General features: G+C 43.1%; 1 protein-coding gene across 1 annotated transcript in view; it reads left to right on the plus strand.

Moving 5' to 3' along the window:
* Window positions 1–19,002, plus strand: part of LOC119969267 (succinate--CoA ligase [ADP-forming] subunit beta, mitochondrial-like) — a 218,651-nt gene extending 199,649 nt beyond the window's left edge. Inside the window, 3 exon segments of the mRNA XM_038802641.1 lie at window positions 8,973–9,093; window positions 16,989–17,077; window positions 18,047–19,002. Coding sequence (XP_038658569.1) covers window positions 8,973–9,093; window positions 16,989–17,077; window positions 18,047–18,121 — 285 coding nt within the window. The 3' untranslated portion in view covers window positions 18,122–19,002.
* Window positions 19,003–20,038: the final 1,036 nt, after the last annotated feature.

Consider the following 20,038-nt stretch of genomic DNA (forward strand, 5'->3'; position numbering starts at 1 on the left):
ATTCTGGTCCATACCATTGGTAAAAGCGTGCCAATACAAATTCGCATTCACTTTTAAAAATCAGCAGTACACGTGGACATGCCTCCCACAAGGATTCCACAATTCACCCTCCATTTTCCACCGACAGCTGGCAAGTGGATTAGAAAAATTTTCCCGACCCAAATGTCTGGTACAGTATGTAGACGACCTACTACTGCAGACAGACACAAAGGCAGAGCACATTTCGCTTCTGGCCGAACTCCTGGAACTCTTGACTGAAATTGGCTGTAAAGTTAACCCGAAAAAGGCCCAAATATTGGAAAGTAAAGTGATGTATTTGGGATCAGTCATCACGCACGGCAAACGCGAGATCGAATTCAAAAGAATTGATTCGATTGTCAAATTGCCCCTTCCCCAGAATGTTTCAGCCCTCCGGTCGTTTTTAGGACTGGTTGGCTATTGTCGGAACCACATAGACGGATTCGCGACAAAAGCCGCCCCACTTTCAGACCTCCTTAAGAAAGGAGCCCCCTGGGAATGGCTTCCGCAGCATACAGGCGCTGTGGAAGAGTTAAAACGAGCCCTTAGTGCAGCACCCGCGCTGCTAGTCCCCGACCAACTTTCCCCGTACGCAATCGAGGTAGCTAGCACAGATCTGACCCTCTCGGCCGTGTTGCTTCAGGAACGGCACGAGCAGCTAAGACCAGTGGCTTATGCCTCCCGACTGTTAGACCCGGTAGAACAAGGATTCTCTGCCTGTGAGAGGCACCTCCTTGCTGTCTTCTGGGCAGTACAGTATTTTTCATACATAACCGGACTAAACCCCATCACCATTCTAACCGAACACACACCCACACAGCTACTACTAGACGGTCGACTGAAGGACGGTTCAGTTAGCCAGATTAGGGCAGCTAGGTGGACCCTACTTTTACAAGGACGGGACATTACAGTAAAACGGACACGCACACACACATACTTAGCAGACAACCTCCAATACCCCGGACAGCCCCATGACTGTGAAATTGTAGCTCCCCTGCATAACACAGGACCCTTTTTAGCAAAAACACCCCCCAGGAAGATAGGGAACCCAAAACAAAGCCCCCAGCCCACAGACACGTGTGGACCCTTGAGGATTTATGTAGACGGTTCCTCCACAGTTTTAAATGGTGAGCGTATCACAGGATGCGGCATCTATGTAGAGGACGCGCAGGGGCGCGCTCTCGAAGAGATAGCTCTTAAGTTACCAGGTCACTTAGGCGCGCAGGCAGCAGAGCTAGCAGCCATAGTGTATATAGTGGACCACCCCGATTCTTTCCCCAGCCCAGCAGACATATATTCAGACAGCTTATATGTCTGCAATAGCCTAACAGATTTTCTGCCCCTGTGGAGGACACGAGGTTTTGTCTCCGCAGACGGAAAACCCCTTCCATCAGCCCCCTTACTCCAGCATATCCTAGAGAAAGCGAAGGACAGGACCTTCGGCATAATAAAGGTTCGCAGCCACCATAGGTCATCACCCCCTGGGAATGTAAAAGCCGACGCATTGGCTAAGGCCGGTTCCAGGAGAGGACACTTATGGACCCCCCCAGCTAGCGCACCAGCTAGCGCCCCTGTGAGCGCAGTACAAGTCTCACAAACAGAGGTTAAAGATCTCGTGGCAGCACAGAAACAGGACGGAGACCTCAGGGAGGTTTTCAAGGGAAACTTTGTGCCTGCGTACGAACACTTTAAACACACACTGACCACACATGAGGGTGTGATCATTAAGGACCAACTTTATGTGGTCCCGCAGCAGGACAGGAATCAGATGATTGCCTTGTTCCATGACGGACACGGGCATCAGGGAATTGATGCAACAACGAGGCACCTCAGGCAACTCTGTTGGTGGCCTAATCTCAGGACTGATGTCACACATTACATAGAGAATTGCCTTATTTGTGCACAGAATAACCCGGAGCGGTATTCTAAGAAAGCACAGCTTCGGCATACTCGCCCAGTTAACGGCCCTTGGACAAACCTCCAGATCGATTTTATAGGTCCATTGCCCCCTTGTAGGAATGGCTATAAATACGTTCTGGTGGTCATCGACACCTTTACCAAATGGGTAGAGGCATTTCCCTCACGAACAAACACAGCTAAGACAGCTGCAAAGATCCTGACCCACCACATCTTCACGAGATGGGGTTTACCCCGAAGTATCGATTCGGACCAGGGATCTCACTTTACAGGACGGGTCATGAGGAACGTCCTGACAATATTCGGTATCAAACAAAACTTCCATATTGCGTATCATCCACAGTCCAGCGGGATTGTGGAGCGCATGAATCGGACCCTAAAAACGACCCTCAGGAAAATGGTTCAAGAGAATAATTCCACATGGGATTCAGTGCTCCCATTTGCACTTATGTTCATAAGGAACACTGTCTCCACATCTACAGGATACACACCACATACACTCATGACCGGACGCCCTATGAAAGGTACAGAATTCCTTTTAGGACTGGACATGACAAGCCCCGAAGTGACGGCCCTCACACATGAAAAGGCAGTTAAAGATCTAGTTGAGACTGTGAGGTCTGCACAGATCGCAGCCGCAGTCCAGCTAGGGAAACGCCGACAGCAACGTACTGCCTGTTTCAATAAGACCGTCCACACCACAGAATTCCAGGTTGGGCAACAGGTAATGTTATCTGTTTATAACCCCAGCAGTTTTTTGGCTCCAAAATATTCCGGTCCCTACTCAATTTCGGACAAAATTAGCCCCTCCGTTTACAGAATAAAGTATCCTAATGGGAAGACCGCGTGGTTCCATATAAACCAGTTAAAGGCATATGGAACACAGGCCAACCATGCTCACCATGTCCTACTGGATGCAGCAGAACACTTCACCCCGCCCACCAGAAACACTTTTCCACCATCCCCCTCACAGACCAGTTCATCCACGGACTCGCCCACGACTCCGCCCACAGACCACGACAGACCACGCCCCGACACGCCCACAAGCTGCCACAGCAGAGACAGCAGGACTGACACTGACTCTGAAGACAGCGACAGCACACAGCCATACAGCCCACACTGCACCAACTACGACCCCGACTCCAGTGACCCCATGGAAGTCACCTACCTCAAATATCCAGAACCACCACCCGACCCCGACTACCCCGACAACACACTCGACACTACACAATGGCACAGGGACAATTCCTACAGGCTTGTCCGCAATGATGAAAGTGACCCCCGGTCACACAATTCCAAAGTTTCATGCCTGATCCACACAAGGGTGTGGGATCCGGGAGAGCAGGACGACACGGTGTCTGACTCCCGACACGGCAACCCCTTTGTGACCCTGTTCACAGAGGCAGAATCAAAGTGAGGTGTCCAGATGATGTAAGATAGGAATCGTTTGAGGGAAACGATGTCCTTTCTGATGGAACCTGCACGTATGTTTGTCTTCGTTTTATGTTTGTTTGTCTCAGGATTGTACATTGTTCAGCTGGAGGATGGACATCTTCTTTTCAGCTGAAAAGATTGTGACCACCTCACATACACGTTAGCTTGTCTGCCGAAACTTTTGAGAACTTCGGTTTGATTGGAGATCTTTTCCAAAGTTGTAAGGCCACACGCCAAATAGCTTGTCCGCAGATATCTCTGAGAACTTCAGTGATGTCCTCAGTTGGAGCATCTTGGCTCCCTTGGTTTTTTTAGGTGCCCCTCTATTCGGCGAAATAGAGGCTGCAAGTCATGGTAAACACATTCGTACCCGTTTTTTCCAGGTTACTCAGGCAGTGGACAAACGGCACTGAGGACCCGCCCTGTCTGAGAACCAACCCTTGGTCAGCCAAGCTCGGGTATGGCACAGCACGCCCTACCCGGGGATCCCATCCAACTCGTACCCGTCGCGGCCCATACGCAACTCATTCGGATGTTTGTTTCAAAGTTTGTTTTCATTTTACGTTAGGTAGCCCTTCGGCCTCCATCCCACATGCTATTTACATCCGGGAACATTCGGATGGTAAATCAGCAAAGCCTGCGAGACGGCCCGCAGAAGGAAGGATTGTTAGGTGTATGCTGGTCTTTAAATTCGCTTTTTGAAAAAAAAAAATGAGGGGAGTCACAGGGTGTGACTTATCCAGTCATTTTAAAGGGTCAATTGGGTTTTGAAAGACAGATGCACTAACAAGTAAAGGTCTTAAACTGTGTATTGACAGATACTGTGCTTGATCCCAAAGGTTTCAAAGGACGAGACAGAGGTCGAAGCCAGGATTGTCAATACCGGAGGAAGAAGGAAGAGAAAGAAGAAGAACAGCAAAATGATGGAAGCCCACTTATTACTGTTTAATGTCATATGTATATGTGTGGAAACAAGACACGTTTCCCCCACAACCCCCACCGTAAATGCTTCAATTACAGCAAACCCCCAGTGCTCAGCTCTGATCAGCGAGGTTCAGACCTGGTGTACTAAATTCATGACGTGGTACTCCATGTCCTATATAATCGAATCACTGTTGGTGATCGCGATCCTCATCATACTAGTGCAGACCCTCAGGTTGAGGAAATGGAAGAGGAGAGCCTCTCGTTCCAGCACCTCACCCATCTATAGAGTTCAATCCCCCATCTTCGGATTCCACCAAACCCCTCAACCCCTCACTGATTACAACACTCTGTAAATAAAAATTCAGCCATGTATTATATTGTTCCATACTCGACTGCCGAGTTGGGAAGTGTGATGTTGTGGTGTGAATGGTTAAGATTTTAGAGTGATGAAATGTTAAGTTAAGGTTAAAGTTAATAGTGATAGATAGAGGTTCCCAGTTGTAGTAATGCATGTCCCTTTGACATAGGGCCAAGTAGAAATGTTAGTTAAAATTTTTTTCTCTTCTTCCCATAGTTTAAGAATAGAGTAGAACAGGAACTGGCAAGAGGTCAGAACACAAGGAAGGCAAAGTACATAGGTGATCCTTCACAATAGTATGATTGTGAGGATCACAAGGAGGGAATGTAGCCATGCTGGCTACGCAAAATGGACACTGAGCCAAACTAAAATGGAAGACAGCAGGGAAAGCCTGTTTAGTGAGAACAGACAGCCTGCTCTCAACTAATTAGCATTTTGCAAGCAGCAAACCAGTTTTCTGGCCAGGTGCAGATCTCCAAGCCAAAGGTGTTAATGGCAAAGCGCTTAACATTCTGATGAGGCAGCCCAGATCCAGGCACACACAATGGCAACATTTCCATCTCAATGTAGCACTTAATTGGTGGAGCAGACAGGATGGCACCAGAGTAAAGAATATCGAAACCACCCCCCAACATCGAGGGAAGCCCCCGCATTGGAGGATTTCGAAGGTAGCTGTTTGGAAACGTTCCAATCGGTACCGAAAGGTAGAGCCCGCCTAGAAGGGGGCAAGGACATTAGAGAGGGGTATAAAAGCAAATTCCCCACAGAGCCCGGTCTGTTAAACTCGTGCTCCGGCTCTGACTGACATCTTGCATCCTGACTCCAGCCGTTGAGCACCAGCCGCCGAAACCGTAAGTTCAACGCTCGCTACGCGATCCAAGCCCACTAGACCCCAAAGTACCAGAACGCTTGCTGAAGGCTGCAGTACAAGACCAGGACGAAGGCCTCGTTCTCTGACCTTGCCTGTTCCTGTTAGATAAGTATTCTGTTCACTTAAGTTTAGTTATAGCTTAGTCTCTTAGTGTGTGCATGAGTATTTATTATAACTGTATAATAAATATTGATCGTTTGAACTTTACTAATCGGTGTATCGTCTTTATTACTTTGAACTTGACCTTGGAATACTTGTGACGTTGCCTATACGGCAACTGGCGACTCCAGAGCTAAATAATTACATACAACAGAGCCTAGTAGTGTTAAGCACACGTCGAACTCGGAGGCGTGTTAATACACTCCAATAAACGCGTTTTACGCCCATAGTAAAACGTGCAACACCGTACTGCGCTATAATGTTCTATGTTCTAAAGGTGTCAAATTGGAGGGGGGGGGGCGTTAAGATAGAGGATCTGTCATGATCATATAGAATGATGGTGATGGAGAAGGCGCAAAAGGCTGAATGGCCTACTTCTATTTTCTATGTTTCTATGGAGTATAGAAGTAACAAAGTAATAGATGAGAGTTTCAGCTCTGGAAGTTTGGTCTTGTTTTGACAAATTGGGCAAGATTTTCTCATGGGCTTGGGACCCTGATGTCGCAATGAAATGGCGATTTAGTCTGCACTTGCCGACAATCTTTCTGGAGGTGACCACCAAATTCGCCACCTCCAGGCTCACCATTTATTTTAGGTTAGTGGGCAAAAATCACCCTCAAAAAGGCCTTTACTTATTTAAATCCAACTTTGTTCTTATACATGTTAATTCAAATATGATTCAGCTGACTAGGAGTAGACTGCATTCTGCTAATATTTCATTTGTTTTATTTTTATTGTTTGCAATTACGAGGTTTTCCTGTCTCTTCCTGTAACATTAATTATTTTTTTACCTTGAAGAAAATATTACGTTATTTCACTACCTTACCTTTAAGATCCTCCTTTGATTATTTTTATTCAGTGTGCAACTCTCCATTTAAATTATCTTGCGTACCTGCTGGATAGAATTAAGAACAGGATTGAAAGATGTAATTACAGTATTTTTACAATTCTTGTTCACCTGACAATGCAATCCAACTTGCTTTCTGGCCTGCCACCCTTGTTCGGCAAACATTGAGGAAAATGGAAATTCTCAGCAGTAACGGAGGTGAATTTGGTGCCCTTTGTGCATCCCTTTTCAGAATTTAGCATATCGAACTTCCCAATATTTTACATTACGCATTTATCATCAGATTAATGGTGTTGTTAGGATAAGAAGTAACAGTAAATATACCTACTGAACCGAGTCTCATTAGAACTATTTCTGGTCCCGATTTTGTGAAAATAATCTGTCATTTAAGTTGATGCTTCTCACACTGCTAGTTGGATTTGAAGTTTTGTACTTGATATGAACAGTAGTACATGTTTTAGAAGAAGGTTAGTCAGTGGTACCCCACTCAATAAAATAGCCAAGCCACTCGTTTACTCTTTGTTTTTAAAGAGAAAACAAATCTAAATTAAGTTTCCTTGAAGAAGTTTGAATCTGTTTGAGTTTTCCCTAGAACAGAGAGGATTGATAGAGATCTTTAATATTCTGAAGTGGCTTGATAGAGTAGACATAGAGAAGACATCGAAAAAGACCAAAGCCATGGGCCATAAACATAAGATAGTCACGAAAATCCAACAAAGCAATTTGAGAGAAACCTCTTTATCCAAAGAGTAGTTAGAATGTGGGACTTGCTGCCACAAGGAGTAATTGAGGCGAATGACATTGAGGCATTGAGTAAGGGAAGCTAAGTAAACCCCTGAGGGAGAAAGGAATAGAAGGATATTAATAGGGTGAGTGATGTGATGCAGAAACACGAGCACAGACCATTTGGACTGAATGGCCAGTTTCTGTGCTGTACATTCTACGTAAAACTATGAAGAACTGCCCTAGGTTATGAAGGGCACAGGATGATTTTGTTTGCTTCGGACCACACATCTTTTGTTCTGCTTTCTATGGAAAGAGGCTGGTTTGACGATAACACAATGGGGTTAAATCTTCGACTTCCCTTGGTACATACCTGCCATTACGGATTGTCTGCCCATTATAGAAGCCACGCTGTGTTTACTTTTTTAATTGAAATAAAAATCAGTTCCTACAATGGGTAGTTAATCTGCAGCGACAGTTATGCCCAGAGTTAGGGGTAATAAATCTATCAGTGTGTTACTGGACTGATAATTCAGATTTTGTATTAAACAAAATGAGCAACATATTGCAGGTGCTTTATATCCGAAGTTAAAACAAAATGCTGGAAACATTCAGTTGATCAGGCAAAATATGTTAACTATCGCTGAAAATGACTTGATATACTTGTCCATATGCTTAATGTAATGAATAATAGTAATATTTGCAGCTTGAAATTTTGTAACTTCTAATTGAATGTTAGACAAGCCCAATCAGGTCCTATTCACTTCTGTTTTAGACTAATTTTATAGGGGTATTTTTTTTATTACTTTCTGCTCCCAGTGCAAAGTTTTGCCCTCCTGAGGAGTGCATGACCATATTCCAGATATGCCATATTACAGGGATAGCCAAACATGCACTTCCTTTCCACATAAAGTCCAGCTCAATGACAAGGGGGTGGAGCAGACTTGTGCTGTGTGGCAACATTGGAGATGGCAGCACAATGAACAGAGTTGGAGGGATGGATGGACAATTAATGAAGCTTCCTAATCTAATGTGAATGTAGCGACTTGATTGGTGACCACATGCTGTTTGTGACCACACCTGGGATCCTTTCCTGTGTTGTTTGTTCAATAATCAATTAACCATTTAATAAGCACATGCAAAACCCTCGCTGCGACCTAAACACAGTGCGTTTCTTTGCTGAAAACAGTGGGAGGTCTGGCAGCAGAATCAGGGCACCATAGTCTCTTCACTGTATGCAAATTTGCAAGCAGTGAAGGAGGAAGCTGGAGTTTGCTTCAGGGATTAAAGCTGAGCTGGGAAAGGAATGCTGCAATGCAAGATGACAAGCTACGGAAGATGGGTGATAAATACTTTAGTTCTTGCATACATATACTTTTTGCACTATTTGTACTTACATTTTTATTCAATATATTTGCTGACATAAGTGTTTGCAATAATAATAAAAATGTGCCTGTTAAGATTGTCTATGTCTGTGGCTCTTGCTGAAGAATATTGAATGCGGTTCAGAAAGCTTGGCCACCCCTGCTATATAAGTAGATAAAGCTTAGTGCTGCGAGCATAAATTAGCAATATTCTTTGTACGTGTTGCTAACACTTGGTGTATAAAATAATAATTGCTGAAGAGCAGATAAGTAAGTACATTTGATTTAACTCTGAATGATTTTGCTCTTCACCCAGGCACTTTCATTATTACTTTAAAAGGACCCTTCTTTCTCTAGGTTCTTGCTATTCTGGTAAATATATTTGGTGGCATCATGCGCTGCGATGTAATTGCTAAAGGTATAATTCTGGCTGTGGAGGACTTGGATTTGAAGATTCCGATAGTTGTGAGATTGCAAGGTGAGCATGGCAGTTTCCACTAATTCAACTACAGAAAGGCACTTGATTTCTCCCCAACTAAGAGAACTGCACAAATTGACCTCTTCTTTGGTGGATCAATGAATGACCACCATTAGAATTTCATTAAGTAAATGGATCCCGAATATATTTAACTTCAACCTTTTTTCTCCACCCATGTCTGTCAGCCATAGCCATTGCTGTATGTTGGGACTTCTTTGAAATTGGGTGACTGCTATCTAGTGAAACCATAAACACTAGTATTAGCACAATCAACTGCTTGCATTTAGATAGCTGCTGCAACATAAAGAAACTTTCATTTGAAGGTGCTTCATAAGAACATAAGAAGAACATAAGAACTAGGAGCAGGAGTAGGCCATCTGGCCCCTCGAGCCTGCTCCGCCATTCAATTAGATCATGGCTGATCTTTTGTGGACTCAGCTCCACTTTCCGGCCCGAACACCATAACCCTTAATCCCTTTATTCTTCAAAAAACTATCTATCTTTACCTTAAAAACATGTAATGAAGGAGCCTGAACTGCTTCACTGGGCAAGGAATTCCATAGATTCACAACCCTTTGGGTGAAGAAGTTCCTCCTAAACTCAGTCCTAAATCTACTTCCCCTTATTTTGAGGCTATGTCCCCTAGTTCTGCTGTCACCCGCCAGTGGAAACAACAGCAGGATAAAGCAACTTTTAACACCGAACCAGATATGACGATAGAGGGACAGATGGCTAAAAGTGTGTTCAAAAAGGCAGGTTTGTATTCATTCTTGACATGTAGAGGGACAGATGGCTAAAAGTGTGTTCAAAAAGGCAGGTTTGTATTCATTCTTGACATGTGAATGTTACTGGAAAAGCCAGCATTTATTGTTGACCTCTAATTGCCATCATGAGTTGGCAAGGAGCTGCTTTCTTGAGCCCCTGCAGCTGTGTGGTGTAGCTACACCTGCAGTGCTATTCGGAAGGGAGTGAAGGAATTGTGATTATAGTTCCAAATCAGGAGGGTATGTGACTTGGAGGAGAGCTTGGAGATGGTAGCAATCCCAGTCATCTGCATTTGTTCTGATAGATGGTAAAGGTCTCGTGTTTGGAAGTTGCTGTTGAAGGAGCTTTGGTGAGTTGCTGCAGTTCATGTTGATATTAACGCACAATGGTTACAGCACAAAATAAGTAATTAGGCCTGTTGTCTTGCCCTGGATATCTGCAGGAGACCTGCAAAGGTTTTCTGTTCCGATAATTATCCAATTTTCTCTTGAAAGCCATGATTGAATTTGCCTTCACCACAATCTCAGGCACTTCATTCCAGATCCTATGCACTTATTGGGCAAAACAACATTCTTTATGTTGCCTTTGGTTCCTTTACCATTCACCTTAAATCAGTGTCCTCTAGTTCTCGCCAGTTCCACCAATGAAGCAGTTTCTCTCTATCTACTATATTCTGTCCAGACCTTCATGATTTTGAACATCTTTACAAATCTCCTCTTGAGGAGAAAAATCCCAACTTTTCAATCTATCAACTAAAGTTGGTCATTCCAGGAACCATTTTCATAAATCTTTTCCACGCCACTTTAGTTCCCTCCAATCCTTTCTAAAGTGTTGTTACATGTTGATATTACACATCAGGCCAAACCAAGTGGTTGGTTATGATTCATCACACCCTCCTTGTTTTTGGACTCTATTTGGCTTCTATTTATGACATCCAGAATCCAGTATGTGTAATCACAGAATTGTTACAGTGCAGAAGGAGGCCATCATGTTTGCGCAAGTTCTCTAATGAGCAATTTGCTTTGTACCATTCCCCTGTCTTCTCCCCATAATCCGATCTATCTTCATAACTGAAGTTCCGGATCACTGGAACCATTATACCTGCTTTCTCAACCTGCTCTACAACCTTCGGTAATTTGTGCACACATACTCCCAGGGCCCTCTGCTCATATACCTTCTTTGGAATTGCACTCTTCCTTTTGCCTCTTCTGATTCCCCCTACCAAAATGAATAATTTCACATTGTGTTAAATTTCATCTGCTTCATGCCCTCCATTCTACCAGCCTGTCTATACCCTCAGTATCCTCCTCACTGTTCACAATACTTTCAAGTTTTGAACCATGTGCATATTTTGAAATTGGGCTCTGTGTCAGTGTCTTCAAGATAGATCAAGAAAAGCAGTGGTCCTAATATTGCTCACTGGGAACCTCGCTATATACATTCCTCCAGTGTGAAAAGCAACCATCTTTAGTGTCACAGGTAGACTTACATTAACACTGCAATTAAGTTACTGTGAAAAGCTCCTGGTCATCACATTCCGGCGCCTGTTCGGGTATACGGAGGGAGAATTCAGAATGCCCAAATTACTTAATTCAGCACTACTCTGTTTATTGTCACTGAGCCAAAAACATATTCATGCTGCCACTTTTATGCCATTGCTTTGCTGTCATGCCCGCTATATAGCACTTTATTAAACATCTTTTGGTAAACCATGTACACCACCACATCATTCCCATTAGGCTTCTTAAAGGGGCTGGTTTAGCTCACTGAGCTAAATCACTGGCTTTTAAAGCAGACCAAGCAGGCCAGCAGCACGGTTCGATTCCTGTACCAGCCTTCCTGGACAGGCGCCGGAATGTGGCGACTAGGGGCTTTTCACAGTAACTTCATTGAAGCCTACTCGTGACAATAAGCGATTTTCATTTTCATTTTCATTTTCAATCCTCCTGCTACCTCATCAAAAACTCTCAATCATTTTCATCAAAACGGTAGGTACACAAAACGGTGTGCCAGTGGTGGAAGGATTGAATGTTGAAAGTGATGGATAAGGTACCAATCAAATAATCTGCTCTCTCCTGGATGGTGACAAGCTTCTTGAGATTTGTTGGAGCTGCTCTGTACTAGGCATGTGGAGATTATTCCATCACACTGCTGACTTGCGCCTTTTAGATGGTTGACAGGGTTAGGGGGAGTCGGTAAGTGAGTTACTCACTACAGAATTCCCAATCTCTCATTTGCTGTTGTAACCACAGTATATATTTGGCAGGTTTGGTTCAGTTTCTGGACAATGGTAACACTAGGATGCTGATAGTGATGGATTTAGTGATGGTAATGTTACCAGTTGATGTTACTACTTGACAGAAAGGCCTCAGAATGGAACCCTGGCTCAAAAGACTAACTTTAAAAAAAAAAGAAAATGTGGATGAACAGAGTCACTGGACTGTCAATTGGCTTTTAACAACAGAAAAAACATTTATTAAACATGAAAAGTTTGACTAATATGATACCCCTTCACTCAAATTTATCTTCACAAATGTACACATTTTAAGGATAACCCAGGTTACAAAATATACCTGGTATATACCTATAATGTCCTTGGTACATACATAGTCCCAGTAAATCAATAGGCCAAATGTGGTGAGACACACCTCACTCTGTCACCAAGTGGCAGATGCCATCCAATCAAACTTCTGTGCATATCTCCTCAAATCCTCTCAGATGCTTATTACTCTGTGAGCCAACTGGACTCTGGCTTCCGTACGAATGTTTCCAAAACTCCAATCTTGAAAAGACAAGTCTTAGAATCTTCTTCCAAACAATGCTTTCCTCAGCTGTTTTCAGCAAGGATCCAATTCCAGGATTTCCAAGTCTCCTTTCAATATTCCTCTGTCTTGTCTTGCCACATGCATTACCACACAGTCTGTCAGCTACTCCCCCACACCAGGGAACTCAACTGCTTCACAGGTTGTATTAAGAAGTCACCAAACTTGATTTACCTCAGATGTCTGGTTTTCCAGATAACTGATTACTTCAGCCAACTCTAACTCAGAGCACTTTCTCTGTCTTTTACTTGAATTCCAATGAACAGCACCTTGTTCAATTCCAGTTCCTTTTGTCTTTTTGACTTCAATCTCCCTCGGACCTCTCTTTTCATTCCCTGGTTCTAGAACTTTCTGTTCATTAGTTTCAGGGGCTTGCTTTCTTCCCATTACTCCAAAGTATTGTTTCTACTTCTGGCGGAGCTGTGAGAGCTGTTTCCTTTCTAGCTGCTATGCTCCAACTGCCTTGCATCCAATAAAAAAAGAAACTAAAAAGATCTTTCTAATTTTGGTTGCCAAGCAACAGCTCCGTCCTTCTCTAATCTCTGTTTGCTTTTTATGTTGTAAACTGTCAAATGACAATGCAGGCACAGTTTGAAATGAAACTAAAATCCCCATACATGCAAACCCCTTTGTTTAACACGACTTTAACTAGAGTTTTGTCCTTCCTTATACAGAAACACTAAATTAAACTCTCAAATCTATACCTTATTTCTATATCCAACAATACAAAGTAGATTATTTAAAACAACCCCTGCTTCCTGACAGAAATGACACCGAATTTCAGGGGAGTAGGGTGGGGGGAACGTAATTAGATTATCTTTTGTTGAACCTCTCTTTGTCTGGCACTTCTGTGGCACAAATTACAAATGTAATTTGCCACTTATAAGCCCAAGCCTGAATGTGGTCCAGGTCTTGTTGCATGTGGATAAGGACTGCTTCACTATCTGAGGAGTTATGAATGGTACTGAACATTGTGCAATCATCAGTGAACATCTCCACTTCTAACATTATAATGGAAGGAAGGTCATTAATGAAGCAGCTGAGGATGGTTGGGCCTAAGACACACCCCTAAGGAACTCCTGCAACAAAGTTCTGGGGCTGAGATGGTTGGTTAGAAACAACAGCTATCTTCCTTTGTGCTAAACATGAATCCAACCAGAGGAGAATTTGTCTTGATTCCCATTGACTTCAATTTTGCTGGGGCTCCTTGATGACACACTTGGTCACATGCTGCCTTAGTATCTGCTGTGTTTTAAAAAGAGTCTTCAAGGAAGAAAGATATGTTGAGAGATTTAGGGAGGATATTCGCGAGTTTAGAGCCAAGGCGGCTGAAAACTTGGATACCAATGGTGGAACAAAAAGAGAAGGTTGTAACCTGTCTCTTGCTCTGAAATTAATGTCCACCAAAAACCTTGAAAATAATTTTTTTAACAGAATTCCGTCTCTGCAGTTTTCATAAAACCATCCTTGTTGTTATAATATGCAGGAAATGTATATTTTGTTTCAGTGAGATTTCCAAAATCAGCAGGAACAAGCAGCAATACATTTTGCAGCATGACGTGGTTCAGAGTGATGGGATGACATAAGGTTTGCAGTGTGACAACTGCTTTTGCATACTTTAAAATTCTTTTTGCAATTTTGCTGAATAAATATTTAAAAATGTTTTCTGTTCCATTCAGTCTAGTTGTTTTTTTTCTCTGAAAAAGCATTGCAGTGATTGAAAACTATTCCACCTTATCAGCACTACAGAGCATGTGTTTTGCAATTTTAAAATTTAACTACTTTTTTTTCTCTCTGAATATTCTTTTATCTATCAAAACTTTGGAACCTTGAAATTACTACTATTGCTCTCCTTACTCTTGTCTACTCTTTCACTTGAGTCCTATTATTTCTGCATAATCATATTGTGGTTTTACTGTCTTCTGGGGCGAGAGGCAGGGATGTGCGTGAGTAAGCCAAGCCAGCTGACTCTGGAATCAGAGCATAGACAGCAACAGGAATGCCTTAATGCTGAGGCGGGCTGGTTAAAATGCCCATCTTGGTTTTCCGAGACTTTGTCCCAGTTGTTTTATAAGATTTTAGGCCTTCCAGCCCTCAACTGCAATCCACGCCCCCCCCCCCCCCCCCTCCCCCTTCCCCCCATTGTTCCTAATACCCTCCATGTCAACTCATGGCTCCCCACACACTTCCCAAGGCCTGTTATAGCTCCCATGCCAACTTGTGCCCCCTATTGTACCTTATAGCCCCATGTCAACTCACTCACTATTCATCCTGGGCAGATCGCGAGCCATTTGCAGATAAAATAAAGTTCTTTAAAAATAATATGGATTTCACTATATAAACTCAATATTCAAAAAATATATATTCATGAGAATTCAAAGTTTTGAATGAACCTTCAAGTGTTTAATTTCTTATGAAAGCAAACATTCTTGGGTTCTTACCCCACATCAGAGACAGCTGACCCTTTAAAGGCTGCATAACCTGTCAAGCAAACTTTGAATGCAAAATTCTGCTGAGATTATTGTAGCTTTTGAAATTCAACCAAGCATTCACAAAGAGCCCTTGGGCAAATTTCAAGAAATCACTATTGAAACTGCTTGATACACTACATGATCTGTCAAACAATGCTGTTACACAGATGGTGATTTAAAAAAAAAAATTATCTCCGCTGCAGCCAGTTTTAACAGTCTCAAAAGCAGGTATTTAAAACAACTACAGATCTTGACAGTTAAACCTACCTTATCCAATATTTAAAAACATTTGCATCTACCACAAATATTTGTGACTCCCACATTGTGGATTATGCCACTTGCAGCAGTCAAAAAAAGATCTGTTTGAATTCTGCACTAAGTTGAAGTGACCGTTCTGTGTTTGGGGTTCCCTCCTGTGTAAATCACTCCCACTCCCATTCCTCTACTGGCAAAAGTAGGATCTGTTGGAAATGGAAGTGGTGGTTCCGCATCTATGTCCTGCACATCGTAATGGTGGAGCCCATGGAATCTTCCCGACTTTATGAAAATACGGCCCATATGGGCACATACAGCAGAAGCTAAAGGCCAGTGTCTAGAGTTCATAAGTCATCCCATCATCTCACTGTTCTGCCTGATAAATGGAAGTAGGGTTTAATCTTTTTAGTCCAGCTAGTGCCATTAGATCGCACCTCTTGTGTTAGAAGATTGTGCCTTCTTCTCACTTGAGAGCACAGAATCTAGGCTAATACTTGAATGTAGAACCGAATGAGTGTTTCATATGTGACATTAAACCAGTGCTTTTCAAACTTTTTTTCCGGGGACCCATTTTTACCAACTAGCCAACCTACGCGACCGACGCCGGCCAACCTTCGCAACCAACGCTGGCCGACCTTCGCGACCCACACCGGCCGACCTTCGCAACCGACGCTGGCCGACGTTCGCGACCCACACCGGCCGACCTTCGCGACCGACGCCGGCAAACCTTCGCAACCGACGCCGGCCGACCTTCGCGACCCACACCGGCCGACCTTCGCGACCGACGCCGGCAAACCTTCGCGACCCACGCCGGCCGACCTTCGCGACCCACGCCGGCCGGCCTACGCGGGTGGGTCCGATGGTGCTAGTCACCGGGAATGAAACCTCGGCCTTAGCTTTGTTCAGTAGAACCGAGCAGTTCGAACAGGGCAGATCGAGCGCAGCCGGCCTTTAACTATGCCGGCTGTGAGCGGCCCTTTTCACCATATAAAAAAAAAATGCGGTTCGCACTGTGCGTGCGTGCCTGCTCATCGGTGCGCATGCGCAGAGTTTCTGCGCATGCGCACCGATGGCGGGGCGCGCGCATGCGTAGTATGGGCGCATTTATTAACATGTAAAAAGGCTGCTTGCAGTCGGCATGGTTAAAAGCCGACTGTTGCACGTGAATTTGGGCAATCGGGAGCGCCGCGAAGGACAGCTCCGCGACCCTCCCGACACCTGCCCATGACCCACCCGCGGGTTCCCGACTTTGACAATGCCTGCATTAAACCAAAGCCCCGCAACACTCCCATTTGTGTAAAAGATCTCATGGCAGTATCTGAAGAAGAGCATTGAAGCTTTTTGAGTTTTCCTGATCACTCTGTATCCCGTAGATTATCTGGTCGTCATCAGCTTCCTGTATACAAATTGACTGCCGTGTTCTCTACAACAGTGATTAAACTTCAAAAAGGCTTTTAATGTTAAGCGCTTTAGCATATCTTGCGGTTGTGAAACACAGATGTATAAATGCAAGTATTTCTTTCTAGGGGGAAGTTCAGAAGTGTATGCCTAATGCTCAGCATCTATTATTTTGCACCAACAGGTTCTAAAGTCGATGATGCCAAAGCACTGATTGCTTCCAGTAGTCTCAAGATTCTGGGTTGTGATGACTTGGATGAAGCCGCTAAAATGGTAAGACGTTGCTTTGAAAACTGAAAGTACCCGTTGGTCCCTGGCTCAGTTATCCGTGTAATGCACCTGCTTTGGGAAATGTACTTTCAAGTAGGTCCTTTTAACAACCAAACCATTATGCAGGGACGTAACATCTTCATAAGCTAGCTGATATAGGTTTTCAGCTAGCACACTGTTCTAGTAAAATCAACATTAATATTACAGCCAAGATTCTCAAATATGGGGTGCAACTTTTACTGTAATGTCAACTATGTTTATACTTAAAATATTTCAATAAAACAGAACATTTTCATTATACTTGCCTTGATGTGCTTTATTCTCCTCCCTCTACTATTGCCTCCTCTTTCCCGTTCCCTCTTTTCTTACTTTTCTTCTTGAAAGCTAGTTTAACTTTATTTTCTACCAATCTTGTTTTTTTAACGAGAAAAGCTGAAAGTTTGGTTCTTATCCTCCATTTTGGAGGTGCAAATATTTTTCCAAGAATTGATTCCTTGCGATTTTAAAAGCCAATCAAAAGCCAGAGCAATAATTATTAAAACGATCTGATCCAGCCAATGTCTGTTTTATTTGTTCAGCTAAAAGTAGCTTCCAATAAATTACTTTTGCAATATTGGGCACAACCGCCTCATGGCGCTGAGGTCCCAGGTTCGATCCCGGCTCTGGGTCACTGTCCGCGTGGAGTTTGCACATTCTCCCCGTGTCTGCGTGGGTTTCGCCCCCACAACCCAAAAATGTGCAGAATAGGTGGATTGGCCACGCTAAATTGCCCCTTAATTGGAAAAAAAATTGGGTAATCTAAATTTATAAAAAAAAACTTTTGCAACATTAATTGTTTGAGTACCAATTTCCATACGAGAATAAATTTTATATTCAAAGTAAATTTGTCACTGTAGTCTTGCTTTTACGACATTGTTCACCCTGGAATTAATTCTAATAAGTACCTCATTCTATGTTTTTATATGCTTGCAGGTTGTAAAACTTTCAGAAATCGTGTCATTGGCAAAGGAGGCACACTTGGATGTCAATTTCCAGCTGCCAATTTGACACGTGCATTAAAGATATAAATTCCTATGATGTTCACGATTGTGGTGTACTCTTAAAATGGTGTCTTGCCCTTTGTTTCTCTTTGTGAAGAGATTCTATGACTCCAGTTACAATACTGCAGAAAACGTAATGTTGACTTGTAGCATGGCGTTCAGCCATTTTTGTTTAGCGTTGCATCTCCAGATATGTAGGAGGTAGGGAATGTGATGTAAATCCAGATTTTTAAATTATTACCTATCAGTTATGTAAAGTTTATGTCTATATTGAGTGGCTCTCCAAATGCTGTCAAGCACTGATGTGTTCACCTGGTAGATCTTGAAGCACATTGTATGACTGAACACATAAGTCTGAATTGATCTGATGTTTTTGGTCACCTGGCTTCCAACAAAGGATCACGTGCTTTACAGTTTATAGCAGCACTCAGTATCTCCCTGTTCTCTTTGAAAAGCACAGGATGTTTTTTGGGGATGCATTTTCTGCAACAGTGTTAACTCATTAGTTACTTCAGTGGAACGGTCAACTCACAAACCTTTAAACATTCCCCCACTTGAACACATTTCAAGTGGATTTATTATTGGCTAACATGTAACAGATACATTTCCATACAGCAATAAATTCAAACTTGTGAAGTAATGAATGGGTTGATCATACTGAAGTCCTTTGTACAAAAGAGAGGAAGATATTTGCTGCTGTAATTTGTTTGACACAGATCAATGATTAGTTTATTAAAAGAAAAATGCACATTGAATTGTACACTTGTGTATGTAGCAAGGCATTTCCGTATATGTTTAAGCCTCATAGGCTAGAGTTGAAACATTTTAATATGCATTATTGAAACTGGTTATTGTACTCAACATTAAAATATACTTCAGTTCTGAGAACTTGCTTGATAAATGGGCTTTTTAATATGAAAATGAAAATCCCTTATTGTCACGAGTAGGCTTCAATGAAGTTACTGTGAAAAGCCCCTAGTCGCCACATTCCGGCGCTGTCCGGGAGGCTGGTACGGGGAATCGAACCGTGCTGCTGGCCTGCTTGGTCTGCTTTATAAGCCAGCGATTTAGCCTTGTGGCTAAACCAGCCCCTGGTTTAATACAAATTATGCAAAACTTTTTCAGATTGAAAAATGTATGAAAACTTGGTCCTATTTTATGGTGAGATTGATTTAACTCCAGCTAAACTTTTTAACTGGAAAAAGTAATCATTCTACATTATATTCCAATGATTTGAAAATGTACAAGGTTTTGTACAGTATTAAGCAAATATGCCACTGCCTGGGGTTGTACAACACTATTTATTGTGTATTTTATATTCTGAATTATATGTCTAAATTATAACCTTCCTCCACCCTCCCTCCCATAGCCCAATGTCTGTATGTCCATCTCATATGGGAAAGGGTTGGCCCACTGAAGGACAGGGGAGGGAATCTATGTGTAGAGCCAGAGGAAATTGGTGAGGTACTAAATTAATACTTTACATCAGTATTCACCAAAGAGAAGGAATTGGTGGATGTTGAGTCTGGAGAAGGGTGTGTAGCCTGGGTCACATTGAGATCCAAAAAGACAAGGTGTTGGACCCAGGGTCTGATGGGATCTACCCCAGAATACTGAAGGAGGCAAGAGCAGGGCAGCACAGAAGCACAAGTGGATAGCACTGTGGCTTCACAGCGCCAGGGTCCCAGGTTCGATTCCCTGCTGAATCACTCTCTGTGCGGAGGTCTTCACGTTCTCCCCGTTTCTACGTGGGTTTCCTCCCCGTGCTCTGGTTTCCCATCACAGTCCAAAGATATGCAGGTTAGGTGGATTGGCCATGATAAATTGCCGTGAGTGACCAAAAAAGTTTAGGAGGGGTTTTGGGTTACGGGGATAGGTTCGAAGTGTGGGCTTAAGTGGATCGGTGCAGACTCGATGGGCCGAT

The sequence above is a fragment of the Scyliorhinus canicula genome, chromosome 7 (genome assembly GCF_902713615.1).
Source record: "Scyliorhinus canicula chromosome 7, sScyCan1.1, whole genome shotgun sequence".
In the NCBI taxonomy this organism is placed as follows: Eukaryota; Metazoa; Chordata; class Chondrichthyes; order Carcharhiniformes; family Scyliorhinidae; genus Scyliorhinus; species Scyliorhinus canicula.